Source organism: Poecilia reticulata, chromosome 2 (assembly GCF_904066995.2).
Source record: "Poecilia reticulata chromosome 2, P_reticulata-male-v2, whole genome shotgun sequence".
Taxonomy (NCBI): Eukaryota; Metazoa; Chordata; class Actinopteri; order Cyprinodontiformes; family Poeciliidae; genus Poecilia; species Poecilia reticulata.
The window spans coordinates 18,390,522-18,410,831 of record NC_088831.1 but is presented as its reverse complement, the minus strand read 5'-3'; the positions used below and the strand labels follow the sequence as shown (position 1 = coordinate 18,410,831).

Genomic DNA, 20,310 nt, shown 5'->3' with positions numbered 1-20,310 from the left:
CAGACCTTCACCTTCATTTGGCGCTATAGAGCGCTATTTGCAAAAAGCACCCATCGTAGCCGACTGTATATACAGGTACAAGTCTGTATGCATACATACATATTTATATATTAATACATATAACATTGAACAGCTTAAACTGTCACCTGGGTGTGCTGTGGTGGCGCAGGGGTTAAGCACAACCCACATATGGAGACCTTAGTCCTCAACGCAGCTGTCCCAGGTTTGATTGGCCTTTGCTGCATGTCTTCCCCCTTCTCTCATTACCCACTGCCAATTAACTATCAAATAAAGGCCAACTGTCACCTGTATTTTGCCTTTTGAGGCGTCATTTGCTCATTTTGAATCTGATAAAATCAACTGTGCCCATGGCGTTCCACAAGGCTCAATGCTTGATCCTCCTCAGTTTGATTCATATACCTCACTGCTGTCATTAGACAACACAACGTAAAGAAAGTCACCACCTCTTTGATACACAGTGAAACCTTTCAGTTTCCTCCATCAAACTTGGCCTTTTGAATAATGTCTTTTCTTGCTTCACCGATGTTAAGTGCTGTTTGTGTAGAATTTCTTGAATGCCAAATGAATACATGATCAATTCTCTTGGAAGATGCCAATAGGCAGTAAAATTAAATGTACCCTTTCACTATTTTTGTTGAATCTTGTGAGCATGTCAAAAAGTTTGATTGTGAATCTATGCTAATGTTTAGTTTTGGGGCTTAATATTTGAATGACCTGGGTTTTTTTACAGGTTCTAAAACAATTCAAATCTAGTCTCAAGCTAAAAAAAAACAAATATTTTATCCCTTCCATGTCCAGATCTTCGCATTAGCTTCCAGTTATCCAAAGAACAGATTTTCAAGCCGTTTTTGTTCCTAAGCTAATAGCAAGACCTCCAGTAATTTGCCTTTGGGGAATATTTGGGCTCATAATTTAATCCTAATTGTTTTTCTAATGGATTTTACAGTGAGAACAGAGGAAGGTTCATTACAGATTGATGAAACCCTCCTCATTTAATTATTACCACTAATTCTGAAGTTGAGCAAAACATCTGGTCTAATCCTGAAGGATGCTCTGTCATATGATGCGATCAGATTTCAAAGACGGACGATGACGACACGGCTCATTCAGCGTGCTGTTGCTGTGCTGCAGAGCTCCGCGGGGGCAGAGAAGGTTTGCAAAGAGAAAGCAAACTTGACAGGAGGAGAAGGAATGAACGCTGGCAGGGGGAAAGGAGGGTGGTGGGGTGGCACTGGGGGAAATTCCTCCGTCATTCACAGCATGCTTAAAAGAAAGAAGAAAGAAGCTCAGCTATGCGTTTGGGAAGCTCCCTGACCACATCACTGTCAACTATTGTAATTCGCCGACTAATACTGCAGCATGTGTGGCAGCAGACTGAGAGCAACCGATAAGACCCTGGCTGATGTAATGCCCTAGAAGCAGGCCAGGGGATTGGCCGGTTGATTACCTAAAGTTTGCTGTGATCTGCACCACAGGCTCTGATTACAGTGGCGCCTCAACCAGGAACAACCTGTGTCTGTTTATATATTTACCACCTCCACACACACAGAAAGCAAAGCATCAGCCATCCGAGGAGTTCACTCAGCGTTCTCAAACTTTCTAAGAATGGGTGGAAAGTTTGTGCCACTTAGAGGTATCACTCAACTCTTCAGTCTTCCTGTGATTTGTGGACTTAGAGAAGGCTTATCCATTTGGAGTACCTCTGTGCTGGCAGGTCTCAATGCACTCAGAGCCAGAGCTGCACTGGCGTGCTCTGCATTGATTTGAGGTTTTTGAATGAAGGGATTGGATGAGACTTGAAGGTGTACACGGGGGTACGAGGACATCTGGCAGAGCCAAAAGTAGATTATATCAATTTAGTGATGTGAAAACGTCTCGCCAACAAAGAAAGAATGAGCCACGCATTGCAGGTGCAGTCCCAGTGTCTCCAACGATATAAAGTATAGAGGTCAGCAAAAGTTGTCACATCCTTTTTTTAACACTTTGTCATGTTACAACTGCAGATAATTAAAGGTGATCTTCTTTTAATTTCCAGAACTTTTAGACATGTGTGTGTGTGGCATTGAACTAATACTGGATGTCTCAATGAACACACCATCACCACAGCGAAACATTACTATCACAGATATCAAAACTCTTCTGTTTACATTCAAGGTCATCTGCAACCTCTCCCCTCATTACTCGTTTGATCTCAAATTCAATTCAAAAGTACTTTATTGATCCCAAAGGGAAATTGCATGTTGTTGTAGCTCAAGTCATTCAAGATTCCTGAGTTGTTGTAGATAGTAATGGTCAAAGACACTGAATACAGTTTTTTTTATGTTAGTCTTATGAAGAGGATATTCAGGGTTGTCTGTCATTTTCTTGATTTTATGTAAAATCCTTCTTTGTATCGTCATATCCGGAGGTTTCACAGTCGTCCCCAGCATAGAAACAGCTTTCTTCATCAGGTTGTTGAGCCTTTTTAAATCCTTAGTTTTTATGCTCTATGTGGCTGGCAAAGAGAAATACAATCCGAAGCCTAGAAACAATTCTGATCAACTCCTTTGTTACCACCAGAACATCAAAAATAAAAAATAAAATAAAATCAATTGTCAGAACATCAACACTCTTCCGCTGTTTAAATTCAGACTTAAAACCAATCTGTTCAAAACTGCCCATTCATTATGATTCCCTTCTAGGTACATACATTTTTACGTTCTTTGTAAAGTGACCTTATAATTTATTAGCAAAGCATATTGATGCTTCATAAAGGACCAAAGTCCAGACCTAAATAAAATAGATAATGTGAGGCTTAAGTTGAAAATATCTTTTCTCAGAGGCTCTCTATCTGACTGAGCTTGAGGTATTTTGCAAATCAAAAACATCAGTCTAAAGATGCAAAAAGCTGGGTGCGTAATACCTGAAAGGACCTGTAACTGACCTGATTTTTACTAATCATTCAAAAGCCGTGAATCATTTTCCTTCACATTCTGATCACATTTGAATCCCCAAAACCAACAAAAGTGGCAAAATGTGAAAAAGATCCCGGGGTAGGTTTAAGCAGGTCAAATTTAAGACTCTTTAAGACCTTTTAATGCCAGCTTGAATGAAATTTAAGTCAGAAAAAAACTGTAAATATAGAGGGTGAATGGGGGATCTTGCTGGCTCATGTGGGCTGGCAGCAGTAGCTAATCAGTGGCAAAAATAATTAGCCTGATTTATTGCGTCTTTCACTTACCTGTGAAAGATGCAATAAAGATAGTTAGCAAGGGCATATTAGCAGCAAGTTACTGACTGAAGATTTCTGCACACGCTACAAACTGACAGGAAAGTCTCGCAAAACCCCCCCCAAAAACCTAGATAAAAGGTTAAATAGATCCGCTACGACAAAATATAAGACCTGTGATTAGCATATTTAAGCCCAATTTACTCTAAAAATAATTTAAGGCTTTACTTCCACATACTGTACATCAATTTAAGGTTTTTTAAGGCTAAGGATCGCCGACACTGTGGATTTGAATACTTTGGAAAGTACGCTACATCGTTCAGACCAGCTGTTTGAATTTACACTATCACTTGTAAACACACAGACACACACAGGGGAAAAAAAACATCAAAAGCATCTGGTTTCTGAGCAGGTTTCTTCCTTGAAGCACCAATTTTCCAGCTAAGTGGAGTGTGCTGAACCAATGGCCTTTTCCTGCCAGACAGCTAACACACAAAACAACAAACATTCAGTGTTCACACTTCTCCCATCCTCTGTGCCTTAGCAAGATGCACGATAAAAACAGAGGAACTGAATAGTGACATTCTTTAATCAGCAGACAATGGCTGCTGGTCTGAGAGTCCACTTCCTTCCCTCCACGCATCTAAGTGGAGGCAGCGGCTTCTGCTTCACCTTTGTTGGGCGAAAAGCTGAATATTTCCTTCACGAGGCTGGAGCAGTTGATGTTTTTCAGAGCAGATCGACCACCATCAAACCTGGCGCTGACCTCATACTGGAAAGAACAGGAACACGCGTCACTGACACACACTGGCGAATAAACTGATGGGAGTATTTATAGTTCATTTGTTCGTCCTTTATGTGCTCCATAAAGCCTCATGAGCTTTATTCAAGCAAAAGAGATTTGTAATTGTTCATTTTTTTTATCATCTGAAACTTAAAATAAAGCAACAAAAAAAAAAACCGGAGTCCTTCTTGTTTAAATTTGACTGTTGGGACATAAAGTGCCTTGAAAAATGTTCCCACATCTTGAGCATTTTATATTTCGATACATTATGGCCAAAAACTTCAATGTTCTTTTTATTGATGGATTTTTAAATGTTTTTACTAATGTGACCTCTGAAGCACCATTTTGGCAATGTACTCTCAGCTGGATTTTGGATGGGAGTTTGACTAGATCATTTGAAAGCATCACTTCTTCTTTATGCATGTTAAGACCTGAACGGTTACCAATGCCTTTCCTCTTGAATACTTCCATAAATTATAGATTTGTTGGGCTTGAGACCCCTCTGAAATTTGCTTTGTTTTTGTAATTGGCCATTATTTGCGCAGGTTAAATCCCATTGGGAAAATAAATCCTCATTTTGAAGGGACCTGAAACTGCCTAATATGGAGCCAGCTTTGATGCCATATCCACCAAGGAAAAATGCTTTCACTAATGATAATTACAGTAAATTAATAGGTACTTCTGTACGTCAGCAGATATGAACTGATGCATTGTAGGCTTTATACATCCTCACGCCAATTACTAATGTTTCCAAGAAATCGACTATAACTTCAGAATTTTCAAGTACTTCAAATCCTAATAGAATCCAACTCGGATGATTTGGGCCTATGAGCCGTATATAACATGCAATGCTTACAAAACCACCATTCATTTGGAAAAAAAATAAAAAATAGAGAATTAAATATATTGAGCCCTGTGTTACTGCCCATTCTACTGTCAAAGAGCACCAAGGAAAATGAATTGCCCAAATATTTCATCTTCCTAAGATGCATTTTCTTTTCGATATGCTCTGTAAAAAAAAAATTGTGAGCAGTTAAATTTTCTGTGAATAAAAATGGAAAAATCTGCGGATCCTAACTGGCAACTGGGTGGGGTCTGCTGTCCAACTGACCCCACCAAATTCACGTTTTAATTCAGGTTTTTTTTTAGGACACCAGATTAAAAGAGAGCAGGGAGAGAGTGACCAGTCAGGGACAGAATGTAGCTGGAAACCGTGGCAGAGGGCGGATTGACTGCACCACTATTAACACACACACACTCACACACACACACACACACACACTCATTCCACTCTCATTCCAACATGCAAGGTTTCCCTTTGTTGTCATGCCCCGGTGCACATCTCTCCCGCTCACCTGTTTCTGCTTAGATCTGGCTTCGGCGCTGCATTCCAAATCAACGTCACGCAGGAAGAGCAGCACATGCAAGGAGGAGGAACAAAGGCGCGGCCCTGCTTTCTTCCTCTCTGTCAGTCTGCGCGTCACTCATTCTCAACTTCTGCTCCCAATCAATTGTCCTCTTGTTCACTTGACTCTTCCTTTCCACTCACTTAATTCCGACTTTGGCTCCCTTCTCCTCTGAGTCATCACAGACGGCGGAGGGTGGGGGGCAGAGGGAACGGGGGTAGCGCAGATTGATTTTCAATTAGATCTCTTTAAAAATCTGGGCACACGCCCGGCCTCCTCATGGCCGACTCTCGTTTTAAAGTTTCGCTTTGCTCTCGACTTTGTGTGTGAAGAAGTGTCGCCCTTATCGCCTACCTTTAAAATGTCGTCGGTCATCACTGCCGGCGCCGGGTTCTCCAGCCAGTTTAGTCCAGCGACAAGGCCGTGGTAGTCGATCCCGCCTCCGTCTGTATACCTGCAGCAGACATGATTAGAAAGCATTTGCATATTGTCCAGGGGTCTCCAGGTGAAGTTTACACCATGATTAAACGGGTTTTAACTATGCCAAAAAAATCTGGGCGAAGGAACAGAGCGGGCACTTACTCTGTTAAGAGGGCTTCCAGCAGGCTCTCAGGGAGGGGGAGCATGAAGGCTTTACAGATGTTCCTCACCTCTTCATTTGGCAGACGTTCCAATCTAGAGACGAATCGGCTCATTAGAAAAAGTTCTGATTTTAACGTGTGTCAATAATTCAAACTGAATCTTCAGAAACGACCAGCGCAGACTGGGATAAGACGAGACTTTTTTTTTTTCATGTTTAGGATCTCTACATCCAGCTGACCGTAGTTTGATCATCAACTTATACGTCTGTACATGCAGCTCTGGAAAAAGTGAAGAGGTCACTGCACTGAACGTTGAAAATCTCATGGTTATTCAACCAAATATTGATTTCTGAACTCTTCCTTGTTGTTTCTAGATGAACATGAACTTGTTTTCTTTGAGGACTGAAAGAACTCCCATCTTTTTTTGTCATTTTGACCATTTATCATTTTTTTTGCTTGGAATTTCGGAGACATGCTGTCACATGTTGTCACAGGAACGATGTCCATTTTACTCAAACATGTACCTATAAAGAGTCAAATCAAGGAAACTAATCATTTTGAAGTGGTCTCTTATGTTTTTTCTAGAGCTGCATCTCAGGATATTGTGTAGCCATTCAAACAATCAGAACAAGTATAAACAGAAATATTTCGAAAACGTAGCATTTCCAAAAAAACATTGTCTTGTGGCTTTACTTGTGCCACGTTCAGACCGAACGAATTTTGCAAATCAAAAAGTTGAGCTGGTTCCCTACGACCTGAAACCCACGCCTCTCTCACACACACTCCCCTTTTCTCACCCCAATTTCCTAGAAACAAGTGGTGGCTCAACTGATCCCAGTTAGTGCAAATATCTCTAACGGTGTGGCAACAGAAACCTTTTAGATTGTGAAATAAACCACAGTGACTTGAAGCACAAAGAGATGAATCCGAGATTCAACTGTCCAACCAAAGAAGGTCAATCCGTTAGACGAAAGGAGACCCGGATGGGTCAGCATGTCGGAGAGCGACGGCAGAACCTCCACGTCTGTCGAGAACTACTGGAATCACTGTCCACACTCAAGGGGATCTTACATTAACATCTACAGCGTACCCACTTCTTTCCCTCCTTTTTTTTTTTTTTTTTTTTTTAAATCCCTTCTGGAGAGAAGATTTATGCTAAAACAATTTACAGATATGTCTCCTAGTGGTGAAAACAAAGCTATGAAGCTAAGGGAACCGAAACTGATGTCCGGAGTTAAGCCTGAGTCAAAGTCTGACAGGAGATGAAGAGATCTATAAAAACTTCTAAATCATTTAGACTCACAGCTGTAACCTGAAAAATATGGCTGAGAACAGCCAATAAATACAGAACTGAAAGAAACCCACAGTCATTACAGTGGATCTGTTGTAGAATGACTGTAAATCACCATGATCAGGGAATCATGCATGGAGGACTCTGGAGAAAAACAATCAATATTTAAATGTTTTCAGGAAATCAGAGATAAATATGGCCTATGCAAACAGGAAGTATCCATTAGCCATTTGATTATGCATTTGATTATTATAATAATCAGAAAAATCCTCGTCACTCAATTTGGTGATACAGTTAATCGATAAAACGTATGAAGAGAAGCCAGAAAGGCATATCTGACCATGTTACCACACATTACCAAGCAAAGCACACTGACCTGGATATAGAGGAATAAAGTGGAAACTTATTGACACTGCTAAAATATTCAACCATTAGGAAAGTTCAACGAGTCAGAATCACAAACAAAGAGAAAACGAAGCTATTTCACCGAAATGACATGAGCAATGAGTGGACTAGTCCAGGGTAAGGCGTCTAACTCAAAGCACACTGTACCTGGAACTTAAAGCTGCTTTTCTGGGATTTTTCTTTAGTGACAGCAGATAGAAAATGTGTTGTATACAGCAATATTTTTCTTCAGTTTTAATATTTCTAATAGGGTCATTAACATGAAATGGCAACAACCCCAGTAATCAGAAACCAAAACAAACTTGTCTGTAAATGAAGACATGTGTAACAACGTGGATCAAGTGCTGAACAGATGAAGACAAGGATGCTCATAAAGAAATGGAAAGCCAAGAAACCAGCTGAGATCTGTCAGGATTCAGAAAGTCAGTGGGCAGAACTCCACTGCTGGAGGAAACGGACGGTGATGCAGCTTTAAATAGATTTGGACAAATCAGAGATGCGCTCATCTGTGTCATGTGTTGTTATAGTGTGGGAAATTAATAATACAACAGGCAGGTGATGAGACAGAGAAGATATTGTAAACAAAAGGCAAAAACAAAGACTTCTTTCAAGTCCAAGTCGAACCTGAAGTCAGTGTGTAAGTGACTCGAGTACGAGTCCCAAACCAGACTCCTCGTCTCTGGTGCGAATGCGCTTCTTTACGGTCTGCGCTCCAAACATCTGGGTTAAATCTGAGCCCAGCTTTAACCTGGAGCAGGTTTTGTGTTCAGCATCAGCTGTTGCAGTGATTGGGTCAGATTTAGAGTGGAGTGCATCCAGGACATGGAAGAACTCCTGCTTTCCGTCTCCACACACATCCCAGGCTCTCCTCCGCTGTGAGACAGAAGACCTTTCCAATCAGGACTGACACAGAGTCACGAAGCCTGCGCTCTCATGATGACATTGTGTGAAGTATTCAGACTGTGTGTGTGTGCATGTGTGTGTGTGTGTGTGTGTGTTATACAGGCTGCTTGTTGTTTTCCACAGTGATGCAGGATACTCCATTCCTGCCATACTATTTTCATGTCAGGAACGCTGATGAACAATGTGACACTGTGAGAGAGTTAGCTGGTTCTACAGAGCCAGCTAACTCTCTTTTAGTGAGAGTTACTGCTGCAAGGTTAAAGGTCACACCATACTACAGAGTATTAGGGCCACACTAAAGACGAATAAAAATAAAATAACCAGAATAAAGTCTTAACATTGCGAGAATAAAGTTGTACAAGAATAAAATTGAAATACGAGAATGAAGTTGTAATATTTTGACAATAAAGTCATAATACTGCAAGTGCAAAAGATTATTCTTGCAGTGTGACAATTTATGAGCAAGCCTTGCCTCGTTGCTGAAAATGTGCTATATGAATTAAATACCGTTCTCATAAATAAAGTCACAGCATGACTTTATTCTAGTATATTATTATTTCTTATCGCGGCCCTGATACTCCGTCGTGCTCTCCATCCTCATGGTTTTGTGCAGAAAAGAAAAGGCCAGACTAAATGACACATACATGTCACCCTGGTCTGAGGAGTCCATCTGCTTCCATTAACCCCCCCTTACGTTTCTGGAACTAATCGTCGCCCTGACACGTGAGGCCGCCAGCGATTGTAGCGATGCAAGATCTGCCTGCGTGTTGCTACGGCATCTTTGGTGTGACACAGTGCGCGTGCTGCCTACTTTTGCCTGTCGGTGTGCACAAATCTGGCTGAAAGGAGATTGTAGTCCTCAAACCGGTTCCTCTTCAGGTAGTGCTGCGCCACAGACAGCATCAGCCTCACGTCCTCTTTAGGCGGCGGGTGCTCCGAGAAGCGCCGGGCCAGCACCAGAGCCTCGTGCTCCGTCAGGCCGCAGTTCAGGCCCATCACCAAGTCTCTGCGATGGCACAAACACACACGAGAAGAGAACGGGACCGTCACAAATCTACAGAAGAAATCTTTTTTCAAGGACAACTTTGTTTTCAGAGACTTCAGGATCCATTTCATATTCTGCCTTGCTGATTTATTTCTTGATATTTAAAACATCTTCCAGTTCTCGTAGAAATTAAAGTTATTTGATCTTTGAGGTATTACAATGGTATTTCTAGCAATATAGGTTAGAAAACGTTACTTTTACGACTGCAAACGATCGGTTTAGTATTTTATTATTCTATCAATTATTTATCAATTAATTATTGTGGAGATTTTTTCCAGTTAACCACTTAAGAGGTTTTTTTTATCCGATAGTAGAAATACATTAAAAGATGTGATGCTCTGAGAAAAGGTGTAGCATTTCTAGAGTTGTCATTTTCCACTCACACGCAGATGAACAAGAACAATCAACTAAAACAGTTGAAATATAATACAACTCTCCCACATTCATTTTAATAAGTGTACCTGAAGGACTCAAAGGAGACGAAGCCACCGTTGACGGGGGTGTTGTGGGACAGGAACGCCCTGACCTCATTCTGTTTGTCCTCGGAAATGGAACGCAGTTTGCTGAAGATGGTGCCGACGTTGGTTATGGGGAACTTAAAGAAAAACAGAAACCAAGGTTAGTAGAGTTAACTACAACTAATGAAATAACTAAAACTGGAATTGAGAAAACATTTCCGTTAATTTAAATAAATAAAAGTGGGGGGAAAGCTACAACTAACTGGCACTACATCATGCGTTTATCAATCTATTCACTGGCCTTTCAAACTGATGGCTGAGTCAGTTGTTGGTCAACAATAATTGAATACATTTGTTCAAAATGGCAACTTCTGGTGAGCGCTCATTACCCAACTGATGTAAATATACTAACAAAACTACGCATTTTGAATCACTCATCTAAAAGTTTACCAAAATATAAAAACAAGCGACAACTTTAATAAAAACTAAACTGAACAATATTTAACTAATAACAATAATAAAAACTAGCAACCACGCTCTAAACACTTCAGACTAACTGAAGTAAACAAAAAACAACAACAAAATAAGACTGAACTACAGTGAGAAGACTGACATGCTCTTCAAGCAAACATACCTCGTCTGAATGCAGCTCCATGTAGCCGAGTGTGTAATCGTCGGCGTCCACAAGCTGGAAGTTCACTCCGCTCACGTAGATGGACCCTCCGACGTACAGATCCTGGGCCTTGAAGTATTCAGGCAGCTCACTCTTGAACAGCTCCTGGCCCGGTTTCTTAACCCGCTGGCGCTCCAGGAACTTTCCTCCAGTTACACCTGGAGCAAGACGTACCACGTTTATTGACGTTTTCCCAGTGGACCACAGCTTTTTATGTGATTATTGACCTGATGTTTCTTTTTATATCGCATTGGCAGCCTGTTTTTTTCTATTTTATTTATTTATTTTTTTTCATTTTTATCTTTACTCTCAAAATAAAATTAAAATTCCCCTCGTAACATTCAGCTTTACATGCTTTTAAATTCTTGGCTCTTGTTCCAAACCCACAGCGCAGCATTCGTTTCGTTTTTAACCGTAAAAATATTAATGGAGAAAACAATTCCTTCCAGAAACCAACACACACACTGCAAAAAATCTTACCAGGTATTTTTTTTAGTCTACTTTTTAGTGCAAATATCTTAGTACACTTGTGACTTGTAAGTAACTTTTCAGCAAGATATAGGAGCTTGTTTTTAGTCAATAAATCCTTAATATTGATGAAAAAGAACTAGATCCATTGGCAGATTATTTCATTTGTATCATGAGAAAAATGTCTGGTTACAGATGAAATAATCCGCCAGTGGATCTAGTACTTTATATTAAGGAATAATGTACTTCAATCAAACGCCGATGTCATGCTGAAAAATTAGCTGTATCTTACTTCAAGTATACTAGGACATTTGCACAATGAACTAGGCAATAATTACTTGGTAAGATTTGCGTTTCTGTAATGCATTGTCAGTTTCCACAGTATTCTGGAGCTGGAGGCGGAGTCTGAGACCTTAACATTTACCAGGATTAGCACCTCCAGGCCGGGGAGCATTTCTGGAGCCGAGCGACCCTACCTGAGTTCTTCTGCTCCAGTTCGAACACGCTCAAGGAGTCATCAGACAGGAAGTAGCTAATGAGGAACACCCGCTCCCTCTGCACTGGATCCGTGGTCATCTTCCTGGCTTTGAATCTCAGCACGTTGCTGTTCAGGCCACTGCTGCAGTGACAGAAAAAAACACACAGGGTTTCAATCCTTCCTGCTCAAACCTGTGCACATTTTATCCCTTTACAACCACAACCTTAACTCTATTTTATTGGGATATTATTGGATTGACCAACACGATTTACCTGTCAAGTAGAACAAAAATTACACTGCAAAAACACATTTTGTGAAGTAATTTTGGTGTAGCTTCTATGTTACATTTCTTAATTTAACATAGAAATTATTAGGTATTATAATCAATAATAATTCCTTATTATTGATTAAAAAAAGCACTAAGAGTAATTTCACTGGCAGAATTTTTCACTTATAACATGGTAAAAATGGCTTGTTGATAGGGGTGGGAGATATGGACTTAAAAGTTTTATCACGGTATGTTTGTGGTACTATTGTGATAACAATAAAAGTGACAATAAGACCTTATTACGTCTTTTGTAGGTAACTTTATGGCTGTGACTACATGGCACAGCAACTGTAGCTCCGCAAACAAATACGCTTTATTAGGACACCAGTCACATGAAGAAGTGGGATTTGTATCATTAAGCTGCACATTGTAAGTGTATTTATTATTATAATTGTTGTTGTTTTTGTTATTATTATTATTTATTGATCCCCTAAGGGGGGATTTTGTTTGACCCACCACAGTACACAATAAAAAAATGTAAATAAATAAGGTTATAAGAACATACAACAATAACAAATAGCAATGAGTAGTTACTAAATATATGTTCAACATTTTAGCTCTAGAGACTATGTGTGTATTATAAAGTCAGATAGCCTTTTCAATTTTATATTTTATAATATTTTCAAATTTACTGATACTTTTAATGACAAAAAACGGTGGAGAAAATAGTAAAACTAAAAATCCCAAAAATACAAACAGTTTTTTTTTTTAAGCAATTGGAATTTATCATGATAACAATAAATCAAAATCCTTATCACAATTTTAAAAAATCACAATAAATGATAAACCATATAATAAATGCCCATCCCTACTTGTTATAAGTGAAATAATCCGCCAGTTGAACTAGTACTCTTTTTTAAAATCAATATTAAAGGAATTGTTGACTTAAAACAAACTTCTATATCCTGTTGAAAAGTTACTTTTAGGCTAGTTTTGTCTTATTTCTACTACACTAAGCTATTTGCACCAGAAACTAGACTAAAGGTACTTGGTAAAATTTGCGGTTTTGCAGTATAACACATGAACCCCTAATAAAATACAAAGATTTGCTTCTCTAATGTGGCAAAATGTGAAAAAGTACAAGGGGATGTGCACCCTTTTGCAAAGCAAACACTTCACTTTTCCATTTCACTGCTACTTTTTGAGTCATCCTAACCTGTCTTTCTTCATAAATTTTTGGAAGTCCTTGTGGACGGGTTTGGGCATCAGGCCATGGCAGTTGCCCAACGAGTCCTCCTCGGAGCCAAAGCCATTGTAGGGGGGCACGAGCCTTGGCGGTTTGGGGCCTGGAGGAGCTTTGTGCTGGACTGGGGTGAAATCCTCTGAGAGGAAGGAGCAGACAAAGACACACACAGAGAGAGAGGGAGGGAAGACAAAACAGTTTGAAAGAAGAAAGAAACCTTGGAAGAGAGCTGAAACAACCCAGGGGGAAGCAGGTAATCCATCCCTGATCTGACCTATGACTGCTTGGAGTCGGACAGGACCCTCCATCACAGGGGCCTGTCTGTAGGGGCTGCGCTCGCTTTTTACTACTGTGACTAATCCAGAACCTGCTCCGAGTGGCAGCTACATCCAGGAAAAGCTTAGTTTTCAACTGCAGGGACCCCCGTATGGCCTGCTGCGGCTTTAACTCCCAGACGTAGGGGCCCCGGGTTTCTCCGAGGTGTCGAACTCTTTCGACATGTCGAAAGTGTTTCGACCGGTGTGCAACAGACACAACGAAAAACATATGTGCTCCCCGCCCCTTTTGCGAACATGGCCTGTGACACTGCTTTCAGGAAGGAATCAAGTTGTATGGAATAGTAACTGTTGCAAATGTTTGCACTTACTGCCCTCAAGTGGTCAGAGTTAGGTAATGCAGCAGAAAGCAGGAGCTCTAGTAAAAAAATAACTACACATGATCCAATAAAGCGGTTGTTTTCTCAACAAAGTAGTGATTCCTTACCTGTGCCGTATTTGAAGCGGTAGTACGCTTTGGTGAATTCATCACAGTCGGTGAGGACAACTCGTCTTCCGAAAACGTTTATTTCTTTGCCTATAGCCAGGTCACAGTCCTTGTAGAACTCCTCAGTGGCACCTCCGATCTGCAGGAGAGCAAGAGAAAACTGAATGGCAGCAGTTTACATTTCTCAAAAGACGGCTATGACATTACTGTAGAGTACAAAGCTACGCTAAGCCAAAAGGTAGGACGATCTCCCTAGAAATGTAGTGGAGTCAAAATTAGGCCTACATCAATAAGCATTAAGTCAATTCATTGCATGATAAATTAAAATGAGCTAAATAATTTTCTCTTTTTCTACCAAAAACAAAAGTCTTCAGTCTGGTGCATTGGTCTCAACAAGTCCCTTTCCTTGAAGGACATTTTCTTTTTTCATAATTCATTTTATTCGTTGTTTCTGTTGTTGTTTATTTATTTTGAATGTTTAAAATGTATACCGGGGGCTGCACAGTGGCACAGTTGGTAGAGCTGTTGCCTTGCAGCAAGAAGGTTCTGGGTTCAATTCTTTCTGCATGGAGTTAGCATGTCCTTCCTGTGCATGTGTGAGTTTTCTCAGGGTTCCTCCCACAGTCCAAAAACATGACTGTCAGATTAATTGGCCTCTCCAAATTGCCCCTAGGTGTGAATGTGTGTGTGTATGGTTGTTTGTCCTGTGTGTCTCTGTGTTGCCCTGCGACAGACTGGCGAACTGTCCAGGGTGACCCTGCCTCTCGCCCGGAACGTTAGCTGGAGATAGACACCAGCAACCCTCCTGACCCCACTAAGGGACCAGGGTGTAAAGAAAATGGATGGATGGAAAATGTATACCAGTTTCAGTGTTAAATGTTCACTATAAATTTAAGTTTATTGATATTTGACTATGTGTTTTTGCGATATCATGCCATTGCCATTATATTAGATGGTCTCAAAGCAGTAATATTATTGTTAATCACAATAACCTCTGGCACAATTTATTGTCCAGCAAAATGTTTTATTCTGACAGCCTAGCCGAACGTCATAAGTTCCCCAAAAAACTTATGAAAATACTCAAAGTAATTTGAGTAAAAATACTCAAAAAAAACTGTACTCGAGTAAATGTACCCCTACAGTCCACTCCTGCTAACCCCTTTCAAACGTTATGCATTGAGCTTCCCTGCTACTGAGACTGGACGTACGTCACAGCTGTCCAGTACGACGTGCTTTCCTTCATTCATGGTGCCAAACACGTTGAGGACGGTCCGGGCTGTCACCGCTCCAGGGGGCTTCATCTGCACTGGAGCCTTCTGCAGAGACAGAAAAAAAGGGTTAACACAACAGATGTAAGAAGCATTCTACATAGATACGGAGAGAAGCAGGGAGAAGAACAGATCTGGAAGTGGGAGAGAGTGGAATTTCCCTCGATGGAGAATCCTGCTGACCCTTTTAAGGCTGACATTTATGAAAAGGCATGGAAGCAAACAAAATGAGTGTCAACACACACACGCCTACACACATACAGTCACAATCAGGACTGAGGAATGGCTGCATTTCAAGATGAATTAGGCTTCAGCGAGTGAGCAGGAGAAGCCAGAATGCTTGAGGGAGACTGGAAGTCCTGTCAATATGGATGAGTTTTTTTTGAAGACTGGAACGCTGAGGGGCTCTTTAATCGCCCCTTAGCTTTTAAAATCTTTTGAACTTTTCCCTCTTAAAACTGTCTTCTCTACATTGTGATGTACTGAAAAGGTCTTTCCCTCAGGAGGAGCTTGAACAGTGGTAACCCATGTTCTGGGTACGTGTATGCATATGGTCAGGTGGGTAGCCAAACATTCTACTCTAATAAAAGTAGAACTACTTCAAAATAGTTTTACTCAAGTAAAAGTAAAAAGTAACAAGAAATTATTCAATAAAGAGTAAAATGTATCTGGTTAGAAGGACATTAGAAAACAAGCCGCGCCACGATCCTCCATCTACTCATCGTCTTCTTCTTCCTGGTGGCAACATTCAGTTTTTGATCATGTGACTCATGTAATGAAAAAAGTGTATGACTGACTTCGTTCGCCCTCACCTTAGGTAGTTTGCAGCGGCGTAAGAATTTGGGGACGTGTACTCTTCCGCAGTTCGGCGGGATCACCTCCATGACATCAATGGTGTCATCAGCCAGGTAGTAGTGAAGCACCAGTTCCCGCCGATCTCCAAACAAGTTGTCTGTGTCGTCCCAGAGGCAGTAGAAGCGCAGAGTTTTACCGTCATTCTCCAGGAACTGCTTGAGCGGGTGCAGTCTTTCGTACGGACGAAGAGGATTCATGCTCGCCTCGTGCTAAAATATCAGGGAGTGTAGTGAAAATGCTATTGAATGACCAGTGCTAATTTCTCGCTATGTGGAGAGGCACAAACGAGCAAAGTCACTGCCTAGACTGCTGAGGCCTGCTGGAGGCAGCCAAGAACCCCAAAATAGTTTCTTTTTTTAACAAATTAAACAAAAATATCAACAAAAAAGGTGTTTTCTAGCTGAGCAAGAAGTTAGGACACCTCCTTAACTGCCCCCCTTTGGTTTAAATACTTTTAGTAAGATACTTATTGTAGCATCCACCAATCTCTGACACTGGTCACGTTCAGAAATTAGACGTTTGACAAAGTTTGCATGTCACAGTAACAAATTTTTCTAGACGATAAATTGTCAGCGTAATTATTGTTATAAGTGATAATTTTGTTATTTTGAAACCATTTTCAGATAACATGTTGATAATGGCATATCACTACAAATTCGCTCTGTCAAGGCAATCCATCAATCCATTTTCTAACACACTTACCCCATTGGAAATCATATGGTTTTTTGATTGTCAGTACACACTGATGTACACTGGAACTGGAAGATATGTTAAATATCCAGAATATAACACAACAAACATAAAGCGAAAATAAAAACCTCACACAACTAAAACAAGGAATGCATCGATATAAAAATTTGGGTCAATATCCAATATGAATATTGCTGTTACGGCCAATAACCGATACTGGATATATTACTTACACAGGTCTATTCTTACTTTTGGAAAGAAAGGGTGTGACACACTTGTGTATAGTTTTAGCTATTTTGGGTGAGAGTAAAGCAGGAGGTGTCCATATACCTAACCAGGTATTCTTCTTCTTCTTCAGTTTTTGCTGTTTAATTTTCAGTACTGATAGAACTGATTGTACAAAAATGTGTATGTCAAAATAGGGGAGGGAGGTATCCTAATCTTATCATGTGACTGAACGAGCTCTACCTGCAGGCGGAGGTTGGTGTAGGGGTCCTCCGGCACCGTGCCTGGCTCATTCAGCGTTATACCAAGTTTAGAGAGGAAGTTCTTTGTGAACAAGTCGCAGTTGGTCACCGTGAACGTGCGAGAGTAAAACACTATGTCTTTGTTGATGTTGAAATTGAAAACGTTGTAGAACTGGTTGTCGTTGGGCGGAGGCAGAGGGATGCGGTGCCGGTGGATGAGAGTTCCTGCCACAGGGATGACCAACGTTATTCACCGTTTTACTGCCATACCTGTGATTCTCTTCGACAGCTGGACCGAGGAAAGTACATGGTTTCCAAGGTAGTTTCAGACGTGTCAGTGGCACCTTGAGGGAGGCCGCTGTTCTTGAATCTCGGCTCTATCACCTGGATGGTGTCATCCTCCAGGTAGAAGAAGATCTTACACTTTCTGATTCTGTGTGTCTCGACCTTTGCATCAAATTCAAGTTCCTTGAAGTAAGCATCAAAACGAAGAGTCTGGAGGGAGAAACTGGCATTAATTACACCGTAGTTCTGTAGTTTACAGATGACGCAGTAAATTCACTTGAAATAAAGAATCGCAAAAGTATTCAGAACCCAGAGCATTATTCAGAGAAGCAGACAAGTGACTGATGGGAACCATCTGGAAGTCCTCACATGATGCGAAAAATTTAGAAAAATGTTCTTAATTAGAACATGTTAAAATATTTCCTTTTATCTGCTCCATTACAAACTAATCATGAATATTTAATGTTCAAAGTTGTAAATTAGTTACTTATCTGTAACTCACTAGTTGCTTTTCCATTACTAGCGCGCGTAAAACTTTGGCAATTTTCCGCAAATGTCGAAAAACACAATTTGGCAATTGTGATGTTTCCATTAAATACCAAACACAATTAAAGTCACCACTTCCTGTTGTTTTCTTCATTTTTTCACCAGAAAAAAAAGAAAGAAAGGCAAAAACTGTGTAGAGCAAATAAATATCTTAGCTCACTTCAAATAAGACAATAAATGAATTTCAAAGAAACTTTCCAGCAAGTTTCTTTTACACTTTTAAACAGCTTGTTTTAAGTAGATAATTTATTAATATTGATGAAAAAGTTCTAGTTGGCAGATTATTTCAGTTACATTAAGACATTTCCCCCATTTTATAAGTGAAATAATCTGCCAGAAGAACTAAAGCCTTTTTTATATCAATATCATGCACTGGTGGTCCTAAAATAAGCTTCGATATCTTGCTGAAAATGTACTTGTAATTTAGTATAGCCTTATTTCAAGAATACAAAGATATTTGCACTAAAATCAGGCCAAAAATACTTGATAAGATTATGTCTTTTTGCAGTGTATGGAAGTCAAACTTTAAAGAATTTCAAATAACATTTATCATCAAAATTCCTGACTCTGTTTTGATCAGTCACACATAATCCCAATGAAGTTCATAGAAATTCATGATTGCGTTTTGACAAAATGTGAACAAGGAGTATGGAAACATTTGCAAGGCTCTGTGTGAAGATATCCATGGCAGTTATCTTAAAGTGATCAAATCACTGACTTGATTTGGTAAAAGGTGTTATAAAAAAAATATACTATTAGCCATATTATTAGCCATTTTTGAATCCATAACAGAGGAACTGAGTCCAGTCAGTTTTACCTGTTTGTCAAAAGCAACCCATGAAGGCAGATCACTTCCCTCTCCTTTGGGATAGACAGAATATTTTGGTAGAAACTTCTGGCCGACTAAAGGCTCTCCTCCAATACCCGGCTTCTCCAGGTCCAGCACCATACGTCCACCGTAAACCATGAAATGCTGGGATTTGTGAAATTTCTCCTTCTTTAGCTGTGGCACAGAGGAGACAGACCAGGATCTATCATGACTCATTCAAGATGGAGGCTATCAAAAAATGATCTTTTTTTTTTCTCTCGCTTTTTTACTGTCAGTACACAGTGATGTAAGAATATCCTGCCGAGTAACCACATGTATAGTTCATTTCAAATGGCTTCTTAAAGGGGCAGAATTATGTATTTTCCTGGCACGTGGTGTAATTTTATAGCACAATCAAGTAACCATATGTTACCTTCACTTATTGATGTATATGGAAAAAAATATGACATCACATATTTCGTTACATATGACTTGCTTTCGAAAAATTCAAGTGAAATTCAAAAATACTTGATTCATCCTAAAGAGAAATTAAATGTTGTCACAACTCATATCATTTAAGCATCTTCAAAGCTTGGTGGCGGATGGTGACAATACTGGAGACAATACAAATTGTTTGTTGCAGCAGAGTGATGCAACGGAAGACTTCTGGGCCCATAATAAGGTAAGGCGATTTTATTTATATAGTATATAGCACATTTTCAGCAACAAGGCAATTCAAAGTGCTTTACGTGAGTTAAAAGGAAATACAAACAAAATAACAAACCAAAGGAAAGAAAAAAAGGGGGAAAAAATAATCTAATGTTGTTCTAAAGTATGTAAACTAAGTGCTCCTGTTCAGGGTTGCTAAGTATTTCTAAATAGTATAATAACATGAAATAATTTTTTTAAACAGCACCTCGGGGATAAAGTTATTTGAATTGAATATTACACATAGATGTTTGACCTGAACAGTTGCCATAGTTACGCCTTAACAACTGTCCGAAAGTTTCAAAGTAAGAGCAGAAATCATTCCTGCTCTTACTTTCCACCTCATCCATAACCAGAGGGAATAGCTGTCCACACATGCAACGATTCAACCAGAACTATTGTGAACTAAAGCCTACAAAAGGACCCAACGTAGCAACGCCGCTTCTGCTGCCACCGTAATGCGACGCAGCTGTGGAAAAAAACAAAACCCCTAACATAGCCGAGCTAAGGCTGTAGTTTGTTAGATAAATGCTGACTGAACTCTTACCTGGGCATTAGGTGAGTTTCCGGGCATAAGTGGTAGAGCCATTTTGAAAAAAACTTCAAAATGTTTCACTTTATCGACTTCTCTAAACTTACAAATGGTGAAGGTTGCCAAGGAAGCGCTTTTTGTTTGGAGCGTCTCCTAG

At 40.0% G+C, this 20,310-nt stretch overlaps 1 protein-coding gene across 1 annotated transcript; it reads right to left on the bottom strand.

Moving 5' to 3' along the window:
• Positions 1-3,800: 3,800 nt before the first annotated feature.
• Positions 3,801-20,310, bottom strand: efhc2 (EF-hand domain (C-terminal) containing 2). Its single transcript, XM_008437294.2, has 15 exons — positions 20,169-20,310; positions 18,923-19,108; positions 17,619-17,769; positions 17,276-17,499; positions 16,075-16,326; positions 15,203-15,310; positions 13,995-14,133; positions 13,206-13,371; positions 11,720-11,862; positions 10,737-10,933; positions 10,106-10,239; positions 9,411-9,605; positions 6,002-6,094; positions 5,774-5,873; positions 3,801-4,001 (listed from the first exon to the last, which is right to left on the bottom strand). Exons 1-15 carry the CDS (start codon positions 20,208-20,210, stop codon positions 3,873-3,875), a joined length of 2,259 nt encoding a protein of 752 aa, XP_008435516.1. The 5' UTR covers positions 20,211-20,310; the 3' UTR covers positions 3,801-3,872.

Excerpts from the sequence above, each read along its gene's own strand:
- efhc2 (XM_008437294.2), bottom strand. The coding sequence starts at position 20,210 with ATGGCTCTACCACTTATGCCCGGAAACTCACCTAATGCCCAG. Across the intron at positions 17,770-18,922 it reads GGGTTGCTTTTGACAAACAG|ACTCTTCGTTTTGATGCTTA; the intron begins GTAAAACTGACT and ends TTCTCCCTCCAG. Across the intron at positions 9,606-10,105 it reads GTCTCCTTTGAGTCCTTCAG|AGACTTGGTGATGGGCCTGA; the intron begins GTACACTTATTA and ends GTGCCATCGCAG.